The sequence below is a fragment of the Athene cunicularia genome, assembly GCF_003259725.1.
Source record: "Athene cunicularia isolate RWA chromosome 2 unlocalized genomic scaffold, athCun1 chr2_part2, whole genome shotgun sequence".
Taxonomy (NCBI): Eukaryota; Metazoa; Chordata; class Aves; order Strigiformes; family Strigidae; genus Athene; species Athene cunicularia.
Window position 1 is genome coordinate 10,553,937 of NW_020799096.1, and position 15,125 is coordinate 10,569,061.

Here is a 15,125-nt window from a genome sequence, read left to right on the forward strand (position 1 = left end):
TCAGTCTTCTTTTTTCCCCCTGCTGAAAAAATAAAAAGTGCTACCAAAGTGGACCTTTTCCTGAGCTCAGCAACTCCTGAGAGACTTGGATCTGGCCTCAAGGACCTCCTCATGTTTTGCAGATAGGCATCACAGGCTCTGGCAGTTGTCTTTTGCCATGCTTCAGAGGTTGGGAAACTCTGTAGGAGACCAAGAGAGATTTTACAGTGTGTGTTTACTGGAGAATATTTTAAAGAAAGTACCAATACTTCTCTTAACTGCTTGAGTGCATGCACTCCCGTTGGTGACAATGACACTGGTTCGGATTACAAGCAAGGAAAGTGAAAGGAGGTTTGAAGCTGGTTCAGGAAGCCTTTGTTTTTTTGAGAGATTTGAAGTTGCAGTTCATGTCCCATCTCTTCATGTCTAGTTGTGACAGAAGCACGTATTATAAAAGGATATTAATCGTGTTTCATATCAGCAAGACTTGTAAAAGTAATTAGGCAAAGCTTCACAAGGTGCAAACATGACAGTATAAACTAAAAATATTAAACTAATTCAGATTGAGCTTTTGCTTCAAGGGCATGAAAGAGCACCAAAGTTATTGAGGGAAAATCACATTTGTTCCTTTTCATACCAAGGACTTCAAGTCCATAGAATGTCAAGTGATGAGATGAATGTTGTCTTCCTGTCAACTAACTGTGTTTTAAGTGGCAGTTGAGAAGATAGAGGGATTTCTACCACCTGATGACTCAATTCAAGATTGACTTGCAGTGACAAAACTCCCAACGTAATTATATTGCAGCCGCTAAAATCAGTCTGGATTTCTTTCATGATAAATGGCAAGCAGGAAGAGTGCGACGCATGCGTTTCCCCATCCCAGGCCTGAAGACACTCTGAATCCCAGCTGGTGTGGTGGCTGGTGAGCGTTGGTGTGGTGGTGGCCGTGCGCCCTCCTTTGCCCTGCCCTGCATCAAGTGCTCTCAGCACTGTCCTCACTCCTGAGAACAGTATGGTGTTGCGTTAAAAAATGGTGAATCTGAACTGCAGCAAATCATTTTTTATTTTCAGAAAATCCAACTTAATGTCTGGAGACTTTTCTCCCTTCATCCCCTACTGTTTCTTCTGACTCCTTGAAACACCAGTATTAAAGTATAATCACTTTCCTGGCCTTCCTAATATCCTTCCCTGGGTACATCCATGAATAATCGCTCCTTCCTTTGAGAGAGGACATGTACCTGCTCTTGACCCCCCTCTGGCATGTGCTCTGCTGTGCCTGAGGGAGAGGGGCAGAGCAGTGGTGCCAGACTGCTGGAGGACGAGGAGCACAGATTTGGGATGGTAGAGCTATACAGGAGGCGTTCGGCTCAGTTGAATTAAGTGTTTAATGGCACATCCCAGGTTTTAGCTCAATGACAAGCACCTCTCTCCCTCAGCCTTTCTGCTGAGCATTCCTTTTCTTGGCTGCCTGGATAGCAAGAAAATCAGAAAAGCTTCAAAAAAGTGTGGTGGTGTGTTTTACATTCCTAAGGTTAAGTGCTAGACATTATCAAAAGGCTTAGCATTCTGATGTGACATTGCATCTCGGAGAGTTACACTGGGATAAGATACAGAACTGTTTGGTTTGGGTTTTTTACTTAGTAGAGCTGGTTTTTAGGCCCCATAACTGCATGACTGAGGGGTGAGAGCTTGACAGGACAGTGCCAGATTTTGTTGTTTCACTTACGGGGCTGGATGTGTTACAACTCTTTGTGTAACGCAAAGCTTTGCCGGAGCAGGTTTGGCCATGCTGGGGATGCTTTGCCTATATCAAGATTCATAACAATACTCTAGTATAACTGTCTTGATACGATCTCCCTGATGTTGATATGGCCCCAAAAGGGTCATTTAATAGCAAGATACTTTTAAGTTTTGAACAGGCTGGTATTTGCAGGACCCCATCAGATCCACCATAGTCTGTTCAAAGCATAGACTGTTAAACTATTCATACTGATTTTGTGGCAGATCTAAAAACCTCCGAGAAATGTTTAATGACTGGAAAAAAAGCACATTTTGCAAATGTACACATTTCTAGGTCAGTAGGCCCAGTTACTGTCCTGGACAAAATCATTAAAAGATTGTTTAATCCCCACTAGCTGGGCTGCAGTGCCCCCTTGCCCAGGTTTTGCACTCTCTGGGGGCAAAGAGCAGCTTGTTTTCCAAGTTAAGCTTGAATACACAATATTTAATACACTGAGCAATGAGTCACAGCTGAGTGGGACTTCAGTTACTGTTTTCTGGCAAAAACTGGTACTTCACTGCATAAATGCTCTTTTTAATTTTTGCCTAAAAGCCAAACAGCAAGAGTGGCAAGGAGCTGCGGCTTCCTGGGAGCACAATGGCACATGGTTCACCTCCAGAGTCGTTGGGAGGTAGTAATAGTAGGACCTCCTCCCTGTTGAACATGGAGCCTGACTCCCACTGGCATCTCCTTGGCTCTGTTCAGGAAAACAGCAGTGGAAACTGCTGATGGTGGGTTCCTGCTGATGCTCCAGACATTGACTCGAAGGGGGTTTTGCTTCCCAGTTCTGATCACGGCCAGAATGGAGCCTGGGTCTTAATTTGCACAACAGCAGCCCACCTGAACCAAAACTTGCTGAACCAAAGACTGACATTAAAACCTAAACTGTGGAGCACAAAGGGTCATCTAGTGATTTTACCCCCCCCGCCCCCCAGATCACTCTCAATGGTTATTGTGATTATAATGCACAATTGTTTTTTGCACAGAGTATTAGTAAGCTCTTTGGAAGTCTTGTTCACATGTATGCAATAAACTTCCAGAACAAGATTTTCTACACTAGTAATTAGATGTTATAAAGAGAGAAGTTGTTTTTAGGAGTGAGCGCCACATCCCCATCCTTATGCAATACTTTTATCTCCAGTTTAATAAGCAGTTCCTTTTTGAGTGAACAACTGCTGTATTAAAATTATAGTATTTTTGTATCATTCTATTTTCTTAACGAGAAGCATCCAGGAGGGGATGGCTTAGGCCACTAGGTTAAATTATTACCTGGATAAAAGCACTGTTTTGATTAATGGTCATCTAATCAATTCTTCATTGTAAAATTAAGAATCTGTTTAAAAGGTAGTTACTGAGCAGTTTGTCTGTTGAAGAGTTATGGGAGACTCTCTCACTATTGTTTTTCTTCCAGCAGATTTTTAAAAGCATCACCAATGAAGATTCAATCCAGGGACAAGGAAGTCGGAGATTGATAAGCTTTTCATTGTCAGGTAAGTCACTGCCAGTGTGAAAGTCTTAAGCCCAGAGAGTGGTAAACAGGAGCTACTAAAACCTGTCATGTACATGTATATATGTTTTGCCAATTATTAGGCCTAGCATAAAGGACACAGCCAGCATAAAGATGAACCAATAACCAAACTGTATTTGATACAAAAGGGTCAGTACATGGGTGAGCACTGGGGGTACAAACAACTCAGATTATACATAACTGACATCAATCCCACTGACCCCAGCAACAACACCACACAACCAACAATGGGTGGAATAAATGGTGACATGCAGTCTCCCATAGAAGGAACAGCAGATAACTGAATCAACAAACCAAATACATGACCAAGGAAGCCACACACTGAATCTCTACACAGCACATGTTTACAAAGGCCAGCCCTGACTGGAGCCCAGTCCCAGGGAGGTGGGAGGTCCTTCCCCAACAGGGAACTCTGCACAGGGCATCTACCTCACAGACAGACACTGCCCCTCCTGCAAGTGGTCCCAGCTTTTATCCCTCAGTGGGACACCTGATCCTTGTTTACTTAATGCAGACACCTGGAACTTATTTACCCAATGGCTCTCCCTGCCAGGCTGGCCCCACCCTGGAGGGAAGCCTAAAGGCAAACACACTCCCCCTTTGGGAAGGGCTGTGGGAATCACCCATATATCAACCTTAATTTTGGGCTTGGGATTGAAACACCAGCGTTTCAATATGTATATTTGTATATATTTATGCATGTTTTTCTGCCGATTGCTCTAGAAGTGATGCTGAGATGGGTAATATCTATGGCTATTGTCACACTCTTTTTTCAACAAGAGTTATGTACTTCAACAAGAGTGCCTTGCTCCAATAGTTTGGGGCCACATTAGGTTTTCCTGTTAATGATTAAATGGGGTACTATGTATGTAGGTCAGGAAGAACATGATCAATGGCATGCATTTTACTTACAGAGCAAAATGTAATTTGTGGTAGTCCTCTGTTTCTTGGAGAGCACATTCCACAGTCTTGGTCTGGAGCTGAGGCAGATCCATGTGCCGTGGTGCAGAAGCTTGTCTGTCTTGCTCATCAGTGACTCTCAGACTTGTTGAGCCAGAAGACTGCTCTCACTCCTCTGAATTTTCAGAAGAACATTCAGCCTCATTATTTGGTATGTCAGTGGAGGTTTTAAAGCAAGGTTCCATGAAGCAACTTGGGACCATTTGATCTAGCTTTAGTAAAAACAATCTGTAGATCACTTCTGTAGAAAAAAAAGTTTGTCAAAAGAGAGTAATTCTGAGCAAGGTTCTCATTTTGGAGTTTTATGCTTGCTGCTTGGTTTCCATGTTTTTTAGCTCCTGGAAGACAAAGAGAAAGATGCTGAACTTGACTTGGAAACTGAGGAAGTAGTACAAAGAAGATGAGTTACCCTAGTTCAAGATTTTTACAAGCGTAGGCCTTTCTGTATAAAGTCCTACACTTGAACAAGCACTGCATTGCATGATTGGTTTGGCCATATGATTTATTTCAAGCTTGCCTCTAAGTTGTGTTAAAGTCAGCTAGGACTTCCATATGTCTTTAATGTTAAGTGACCAAGTCAGTGCTTTTCCAAATTATGTGGCCAGTGTGGTTCTTGAGACGGCAGGTTAGACTGACATTAGATGGGGCTCTTTTAACACATCCTGCATTTTCGCCAGGTTGGACACTGAGCACCCACCCAGTCACTTCAATTTGATAAAACCACAGGTTTAGCTCAACAGAAATAAAGTAGAGTTAATATTTTTTTTCTTGTTCTTAAATGATCTTACACAGAAAATGCTGCTCAGAATTAGTCACATTTTTTTCATTCTCTCAGATTCTTTAGCCTAGTAAACCAAGAGATGTCAGGAGTAATAATTTGTGAGACTGTTAAATATTGTTGTCTCAGTGGGCCCTTTTATAAACTAAACTATCTAATTTACATTTTGATTCAAAGTATATAAAAAACATACCATGTAATAAGTTTGGGATGTCTTATTTTAGTGGTTCACAAGCAATTCTTTTACATTTATATCACATGCATATTAACAGCATCATCACAGCCAGGTATTTGAAAGGCTTTGAGGTCGCAATTATTGTATCAAAAGAGCTCAATTTCAGTCTTTCTGAAACACATCGCAAGGATTTATTTATTATCTTCTTGTTTATTATCTTCTTACTTAATCAATGACAACAAAAAACGTTGTCTCAAAGTTAAATTATTTGCTATTCCTAAATCTGTTATGCTAGCTAATAAAATGCAAATCAAGCCAGACTTTCCAGAGAAATGAGAAGGAACTGGGATTCCTTTCCATTTGCACTACTATCACAGCAATAACCTCTCTCTATTGTCGTGAGTCCTTTCAGCTCATATAGGCTTCTCATTTCCAATATCTGTATTTTGGTATACTGTCCCCTTCAGTGTTGTTACTTAAAGGTTAAGTTTCCAAATCATGGTTGATTTAATTTCAATTAAAAAAAAAACCACAATGTGTAAGACCGTTAGTCTGCCTGGGGACCATTGTGTGAGGTGGTGCACCAACACAGAGCCATCAGCAACTCAGCAGTTTATCATCTAAAGAATGCAAGGAGAGCTATGCCTTCTACCATATCCATTTTTAAAAAGGAAAGTTTATTAGAACGGGAAAGAAAAATCTTGAAATAGGCCAAATCCCAAGAAATGATGAACAATATCAATCTATTTTAGCTGACTTATGTTGTTTGCTCTACTGCCTAGCCACTCCAGTGAGACACTATGTTAAAATGTACCATGCAGAAACAGTTTCTTTCTGAAGGTTGGTGACAAAGTGCTTTATTCTCTCTGTAGTTTTACTGAGTATTTGCTTGGACAAAATCCAACTGGTTTCACTGGAAATTTTTCCTGAGTAAGGATTTCTGGATTAAATAAAAATGTCAAACAAAGAAGAAAGTATAAACTGATGCTTCAAGGCAAAAGGAGATTGCTAGCTTCTCGAGAAAAGAAATAGCTGAGAGTTCGCGTTACGTCAGTAGGAGGTTTGTTTTCTTCGTGTTTCTTCTTTGGAGACTGGAAGTTGGTCCTGTGAAAGGTTAGTTCAGATGAATAGGTTCATTAGCAACACTGATCTCAAAGAAGGTAATTTCCCATGATTAAGCTTCTTAATCATTTATATGATGACTGTATTATTATAGCTTTCATTATTTAAAATACCAAGAGAAATATTGTAAGCCTAATTTAGCTAGATTAAATACAGTCTTTAAGGAAAGCTATGCAGTCACTTTGCATTTACTTTCCAACATGACTTTTCTGCTGTTACCAGTGAATGTCACACTTCTGATAAGGCGGCTGAAAGTGTCAGAGCTCTCTCGCAAGAAGTACAGAAAGAAGAAATGTGCTAAGCTTCCCAAGATGTACCAGCTATTTCACTGAAGATTCGTCGTTTAGCAGCAGTATAATGCATTCACTGAAAGCCCTTGAAACCATTCCGTTGGCTGGTATATTTAGAGAGTGTTATCATGAGGTTTGCATGATACGCCTCCTAGCTATATGTTGCATCAAATAACTTCTTTCAAGCTTTAATATTTCACATATCTTGTGTGTTTGCACACTCTTTATTTATAAGTGTTCTTGTGGAACAAATGACCAGGAGATCTGAATATTTCACAAACATTCAGGCATCTAACTTCATCACGCCTCTCTGAGAAATGTTGTTCGTTATTTTTGTGTGACTTTCAGACCAGACATTCAGGTAGTATCTATTGTCAGTTTATGGAATTCAGAGGATAAATCACAACTGAAAACAGTATTGGGTCCGCTAAGGGTCATTCTGATGATAGTAGTTACTGTAGTTGATCAGAATGCAGATACATAATACACTGTATCTTCCAACCATTTTTTTAAATCCTAGCAACTGACTTTGTAACAGGAATGCTAGCTGCTAAATTTTGCTTGTTTAATATTGCTATAAACCTGCCTCTTCTTCTGCGCTTTCCTACTTAAGCTAACTTGCCCAGATGTATTCTTTATAAACCTGAATTACAAATCACTCAACTTTTTTTTACCCATCAGAACTTCAGTGAAGGTAAGGTGGCTTTCTACCACCTCCAGTACATCTGTGCCTACAAAGTACTGCAGTGCTCTAGACTGATGATTTTAAAAGCCTCAAAAGGCTTTGAGTTCAACTACTCCATTATCTGATACAACACAGGCCACCTTGCTCCATGGTGTGGAGCTTTGTGTGAGTTTGGCTCAGACATATCTTACAGACAGGTGTGTAGTCTGGATCTGAGGATACCAAGAGGTGGTACTTTGCTCCAGCGATTAATCGCTTGCCGTGATAAAAACTCCCCCTCGCCGTGTTAAGCTGCTCACTTTAGCTGTTCGGACTTTTTCTGTGTTTTCCTTCCTGATGAAGAAATTTCAAAGGCAGCCCATCTTTCAGCCATTTTTGAATAATTAATGTCTCTACTACTTTTCATTTATTAATAGACCTGTTTTCTTCCTGATACGTCTGTTGCCTCTTCCTTACACAAATGAGAATCCCTCTGATATTCCCTTGTAGCATTCCAGCTAGAAAAATTATTTTCTCCTCTTTTCCACTGTCTTTAATATTTTGCCTGGGAGCTTCATGTGACAGAAATGTTTTGGCTTGTCTGCTCCACTTAGTCATTTTTTAAAAAGCTCAGATCTTTAAACACCTCCTTGTGCGGCTACACCAGCCAATTCTTTCTTTCTTACATTCTTTTTCAAAAGGAAAATGGAGCCTGCCTGTAGATCTGTAGATTTCTGAGAGCAGAAGGAAACACTTGAATTATCGGATTTAACCTCTTGCATATCACCAGCTGCAGAACCTCATTCAGTAGCTGATCAAGTCAATAATCTCTTGTACATTATGTAGTATCTTTCTCAATGCCCCTGCATTATTTTGCTGTGTTGGATTTTAAAACTTCCTATCACTCCACATTGCTGTTTGATTTCTAAAATTCCTTAATATTTGCTTCTTCAAATCTAATACCAGGTGCAATACCTCTGCGAATCCATGCTCACTTTCCTTACGATAAATTTTAGTGTCATATACTGCTGTATGAATCAAATTGGCATTTCCAAACCTATGCAATGTTTCTGTGCTCTTAATGTTGAAAGGTTATTACACTACTAGTAGCTATAATAATTTCTATTGCTTTAAGAGCACATAGCTTAGAGGCAGTACCTATGTGCCTCCTGTTGAATCTTGAGCAGAGTTTCGTTGTTACTGCCTTTGAAGCCGCCACTATGTCTTAGGTAGCTCAGCTCAGTATAGGAACTGCTACCCTCAAAGACGAGTCCTACTTGTTCTGGTCTAGCATTGCAAAGTGCACTCTACAAAAGAAACACTGACATACTAGCACCTGACCATTACCTTACCTCATTGGTAGTCAACCCAGATACCAGTCTCGTTCAAGTATGCTTTTGCAGTGTCAGAACCCGAGCTGACAACTCTTTGTGAATTTACAAAGGAATACTGAAGGGAAATGTTGGAGCTGTGCAATGACATCCTAATTAGCAACTCCCTTGTGATGAATCATGAAGGTGGTTTATTGTGCCTTGAAACATGAACTGTCAGGATCTCAGTAAGATGACAGGATCCTAAAATCACAGAATGGTCTGGGTTGGAAGGGACCTTAAAGACCATCTAGTTCCAACCCCCTGCCATGGGCAGGGACACCTTCCACTAGCCCAGGTTGCCCAAAGCCCCGTCCAACCTGGCCTTGAACCCTGCCAGGGAGGGGGCAGCAACAGCTGCTCTGGGAAACCTGTGCCAGTGTCTCACCACCCTCACAGGGAAGAATTTAGATTCCTTGAATCTAATCTGAATCTATCTACCCTCTTCCAGTTTAAAGCTGTTACTCCTCATCCTAATACTACCCTCCCTGATAAAGAGTCCCTCCCCACCTTTCCAGTAGCCCCTTTAAGTACTGGAAGGTTGCCATAAGGCCTCCCCAGAGCCTTCTCTTCTCCAGGCTGAACACCCCCAACTCTCTCAGCCTGTCCTCACAGGGGAGCTGCTTCAGCCCCTTATCATCTTTGTGGCCTCCTCTGGACCCACTCAAGCAGGTCCGTGTCCTTCTGATGTTGGGAGCCCCAGAGCGGGACACAGCACTGCAGGTGAGGTCTCACAAGAGCAGAGTAGAGGGGCAGAATCCCCTCCCTCGCCCTGCTGCCCACACTGCTCTGGATGCAGCCTAGGATATAATTAGCTTTCTGGGCTGTGAATGCATATTACTTGCTCATATCAAGTTTTCCACCCATTGATACCCCCAAGTCCTTCTCCTTGGGGCTGCTCTCAACCCACTCCTCGCCCAGCCTGTATTTGTGCTTGGGATTGCCCTGACCCATGTGCAGGACTTTGCACTTGCCCTTGTTGAACTTCATGAGGTTCACATGGGCCCACCTCTCCAGCCTGTCCAGGTCCCTCTGGATGGCACATCCCTTCCCTCCAGCGTGTCGGCCGCACCACACAGCTCATTGTAATTGTCAAACTTGCCGAGGGTGCACTCAATTCCACTGTCCATGTCACTGACAAAGATGTTAAACAGCGCCAGTCCCAACACTGACCCCTGAGGAACGACACCTGTCACCGGTCTCTACTCAGCCATTGAGCCATTGACCACAACAACCATCTTTGAATGCGACCACCCAGCCAATTCCTTATCCACCGAGTGGTCCATCCATCAGATCCACATCTCTCCAATTCAGAGACAAGGATGTTGTGTGGGACAGTGTCAAATGCTTTGCACAAGTCCAGGTAGATAACATTAGTTGCTCTTCTCTTATCCACCAGCTCTGTAACACTGTCATAGAAGGCCACCAAACTTGTCAGGCATGATTTGCCCTTAGTAAAGCTATGTTGGATGTCACCGATCACCTTGTTTTCCATGTGCTCTATCATAGTTTTCAGGAGAATCCGCTCCATGATCTTACTGGGCACAGAGGTGAGACTGACTGGCCTGTAGTTCCCTGGGTCTTCCTTTTTTCCCTTTTTAAAAATGGGAGTTATGTTTCCCCTTTTTCCGGTCAGTGGGAACTTCACCAGACTGCCATGACTTCTCAAAGTGGCTGAGCCACTTCATCCCCCAGTTCCTTCAGGACCCATGGATGCATCTCATCAGGTCCCATGGACTTGTGCACCTTCAGGCGCCTTAGATTGCCTCGAACCTGATCTTCTCCTACAGTGAGAGGTTCATTCTCCCAGTTCCCACCTTTGGCTTCTGCGTCCTGGGCAGTGTGGCTGGAGATGACGGTATTTCTACTTCCTGTCATTAATGAGCAGATCATAGAATACATTCCATTCAGGTGTTCATCAAGCTAAGTCATAGTCTATATTGACTGTAGTCTTTCCAGTGACCCTTTGGTCTTTCCAGTATCCTGATAACTTTGCAGTGCTTCGTTGGTTATGCTTTTAGATATGTTCTGGGCAAGTTTGGTTCGGCCTAACTCAAGATGTCTTCATCTTCTCAGAGGGTCAGGTGGCTCATGAGGAACATGTATTATTTCCTGACTCTAGTATGCTATATAAGAAAAAGGTGAATTTAGTGAGTTGATCATAGAATTTCTGGGGCGTAACAATCTTTCCTACAAATGTCAGTATGGCTAGCTGCAAGACATCTATTGTCGTCAGCTGGATGGCGCTCAGAAACACGAAGGACATGTAGTCCTTGTTGTCCTTTGTTGGAAGGAATTTGCCAACTGTATTAGAATATCAATATCAGTTTGTCAGAGCTGATAGTTCTGCTAGTCATTAGTCTTTGACCCTTCTGCTGGTTCATAGACTCTGTCTACTTCAGTTAAGTAAAATATGCACCATCAAGAGATTAGGTGGACTCAGTCTTCTTGAGACACATTTATGAACTACACAGAATAGCTTTGTGTATTATTTCTAAAAAAGTTCTTGCACAGGTGTTGGCAAAAGCTTCTCATCCCTTGGGGAGAACAGCTTCTAACTTCTTTAACTTACTACTCACAGATTGATGACCAGACTTAATGTAATTAATTTAGAAAACTGACTGCTCCAGACTCTGGTTCTCGCTCTGATTCTCCATCCTTTTCTGTCATGCTCCTCCAGGGAGCATGGGTCTGGACCAATATCTTGCTATGTCTGCAGGGAACTGAAATAACATCTTTACTATAGTTTTGCCAAACATCACTGTCAGAGAATCTCCTTGCTGAGCATGGCAAAAATGTGACTCACAAACTCAAATCATACCTCTCCCCTGACATTTTGAAAACTTTGTCACTTGTTCTGAGGCAAAATCAAACATGGTAAAACACAGATGTGTTCGAGCTGTGTCTGTTGGAATTGATATCCCCGCCTGGTTCCCTGTTTTGCCAATAAATTCACACTAGTTTCCAGACTGCCACAAAAATAGAGTCTCCATCTCTATCCAATCATTGGTGCCCCAAAGTTTGCAATACTGCATGGAAAATGGATTTGCAGAATGATCTTTTCCAAGGCAGACAAGGAAGTCTATGGGCCCACCTTAGGGACAGAGGCTACATATATGCAAGTGACCAAGCGAAACCCCCTTAGGTCTCACCCAAACACTCAGAGATCAGCATAAATGGAAGGGAAGCCCTGAAGTTGGAACAAATTAATAATTCATTTCGGGGCAGCAGCAGGTAGCAGTTAGTATAAACCATTTTTCTGCAATGAAGTGAGCCTAGCTGGGTTAGGATGCACGTCATTAACAGTTACTGAAAATTTGCAACAGTGTAAGAGTGGTTGCTGCATCTTCACCTGGATTCATTCCTTCTGCCATCTTTCGTGAGACATGGCCTGACTTTATTAAACTCTTAGATGTATATAACCTCTTTCATGCTAAAGTGTGATTTATGAGTAAATGGGAAGCTGACATATGGTTTATTAATAACTTTTTTTAAGAGACTGGGGGAAAATACAACTTTGCAAAGCTGAGTTATCTTGGTAACATTTCCTCGTATGCCTCCAAGAAATACACTATAAAACTACAGTGTACAGCAGGGCACACCCAAGCCTTCTGGAATTCATTGGTTTCACCAAAGATTTCAGTGCAGTTAATCTCAAACTATCACTTAAATATTTAATAACTTCAGAAGCTTTTTCTGAAGACAATACAGGTAAGAGAGAGAAATATTTTCATTTGAGGAAGTAGACTAGCTGGGATTCTTCTGTTGAGCTGTTACACAGCAGTGGTAAGAGAGTATTTAAGCCTTTGTTTACCAGTTACAGCATCTATGGGTTCCACTTCAAATTAAATGCACTTCTTCTGAATATCTGCAGATGTCCATTAGCTTTATTCAGAGCATTTGCAATTTTTTATGCTCTGTTTTTCATGGTGCTGGGAATCTGTGGTGAATAATTATAACTGGGATATTTGTCCTTGAGAAAGCTATTTTTGCTACCCCTATGCATTCTTTGGACATTAAAAATTTAAGTTTCTAACCGACATTTCTACAAAATTTGTTGCATTATGAAATTTAAACAGGAAAATGGCACAAATAAAATCTTCTGCTGTGTGCTTAGCTAAATTATTTTTTCTGATCCAAATACAAAAATTAGACTGCTGAGGTTAGGAGCACCTTCACCTTCATGGCTGTGCTTAATTCCCATAACTGGAAAGAGGCTGGTAGCTCATCATAATGTGTATGTTCTTTATGATACATAATATATAAGTATACATAATTGAGTGATAGCTATTTTCTTTTCTGACTATCAATAGACCATGTCTTTGCACAGTGGTACCCAAATATAGTGCGGTCTCTCTTTGAAGGAAAAAAAAATCAGAAACATACACAGCAATAAATATTTCAGTTTCAGAATCTTTTGAGGAAACATCAGAGAGAAAGAAAATAAGATCCCAGAGGTCTTTCTCTCCTCTCATATGTTAGCAGCCTGACACTATTACACTGCTGGGCCTTGTCATTCATAGTGCTTTTGCAATCTTGTTTTCTATTTCTGGAATGTATTTCTAACAGTACAACTTCCAAAGGAAAAGAGTTTGCCATATAGGATTTCAGCAGGGCTGATGGATGAGCTACATGCTATCTACATAGAGACTGTACACTCAGAAAAAAAAAAAAAATCAGTGTTACCAGTTTGAACCAGAAAATTTTCTTTCTGTGATAGTTTTGCTAAGACCATGGCAGTACATACTGTCAGCAAAGTACTTTCAAATAGGCTATTAGTAGCAATAGCCTCAATTTTTTGTTAATTAGAGAATGTCATAAGAATGAGATTCTTAAAATACGGTTTCAACCATCTGTCCAACAGCTTTTGAATATCTGCAATATGAATTGTGTGCTGGAATTGATGTTTAAAACCTATCAGAACAAAAACAGTTCCTTTTAACTTGAATGTTTTATTGTGTTGGCTATTACCATATGGTAAGGAAGCAAAATACAACTGGATGATACAGATTTTTTCTGGAAAAAATGCTGATGTTGGTGTGGAATGTGTATGATTTTCAGAGTCATCCAAAATATCTGCCTGGATGGTTTTACATGGTCTCCTGCAACCTGTCAGAATAAATGGGGTTTTAATCAGAAGAGAATTAATGTTTTCAAAACCTGCTTAAAAGAAAAAATATATGTTTAAATTGAATGTTTGCGTATACATTTAAGCAGTTTTGGAAACTGTTGGCTAATACCTTGTATTTCTTCAGTACAACAAGAGAAACTAAGCAGAATGCAGTTCAGTGCTTATAGCCCTATGTGAAATAAAGCTTAAACAGAGGAGCGGAATATCCACACAAAGAGTGGTGGAAAACAAATTAGCTGCTGAACTCACTAATAGGAATAAGTGCTTGTATTTTCTAAAGAAAGCTTAGAAATGCATCTGGTAAAAGAGAAGGCCAGAGGCTTTAGTTTGTAGCTGTTGAGTCAAAATTAATGATACACCAGTAGATTGGTTTGCATTTCATTGGCTTCACAGGGACAAATCATAATGGACTTTGTGTCTTTCTTCAGAACATTATGAGCAAATTTTGAAATAAGTGCCTGGGGTTTTTTGACTGCACGACTCATATTACACTCCCTGGGAGTTCTGCAGCTAGAAAGCCCTACTTAAAATGTGGACATTATATACAAGAGTGTTTCTAAGTTACTACAGGTACAGTTAAGCAGGGAAGGAAATGTTTTGAAGTGGAAAAAATGTAAAATGACTTCACATGTAGAAGAAGGTGGCCTAAATGCTAAGATTCATAGAAATATAAAATTGATACCTAGGAAAAGTGACATATGTTTGGTACTGAATGCGATGTCTATGTGATTAAAAGAATGGATGTCTTTTTCAGAGTAGTCCTGCCACTAGAGTCAGGTTGAGCAAGTGCTTAGCTCCTTAGAAAAATCAGCAGGTCACTTAATTTAAGTTGCATAAATACTGATTTAGAAGCCAGATCACTCTGCACAATCAGGTTTTTAAATTTGAACTTTCATTATATAATCCGTTGTAAATTCTAAATCACAAGATCATTATGGTTTGGCTTTACATTACCTCACAAGAAACATAGTGAGTTTTTTCATATTCCTGCCATATTCCTTAAATTCCTTACCAGTTTCCAATGTGCATTTCATAACATCCCAGAGAGATACCTGGAATGTGAAAAATAATCAGGTTATTGACCTTCTTTCAGATTTCCAGGCTTTTGGTCTGAAGAAAGGAATGTTCTTCAATCCAGATCCTTATCTAAAGATCTCTATCCAGCCTGGAAAACACAGCATCTTCCCAGCGCTTCCTCATCATGGACAGGAGAAGAGATCAAAGATCATGTGTAATACTGTTAACCCAATCTGGCAAGGAGAGGTAAGCAGTCTGAGTGTTGAGCTGAGACTTTTCTTAACACATGGAAATTACTCTGGCAGTATCCTTTTTTTTTTTTTTTTTTTTT

The 15,125-nt window shown here is 40.7% G+C and overlaps 1 protein-coding gene across 6 annotated transcripts in view; it reads left to right on the forward strand.

Annotated features, from left to right (window-relative positions):
* HECW1 (HECT, C2 and WW domain containing E3 ubiquitin protein ligase 1) overlaps positions 1-15,125 on the forward strand; it is a 260,401-nt gene that overhangs the window by 153,919 nt on the left and 91,357 nt on the right. For 4 of the 6 annotated variants that reach the window (XM_026843836.1, XM_026843834.1, XM_026843837.1 and 1 more), the window contains exons 5-6: positions 3,171-3,249; positions 14,871-15,040. In XM_026843836.1, the coding sequence (XP_026699637.1) occupies positions 3,171-3,249; positions 14,871-15,040 (249 nt within the window). The remainder of the gene's footprint in view (positions 1-3,170; positions 3,250-14,870; positions 15,041-15,125) is intronic. The other 2 variants (XM_026843835.1, XM_026843838.1) reach the window with 1 other exon arrangement.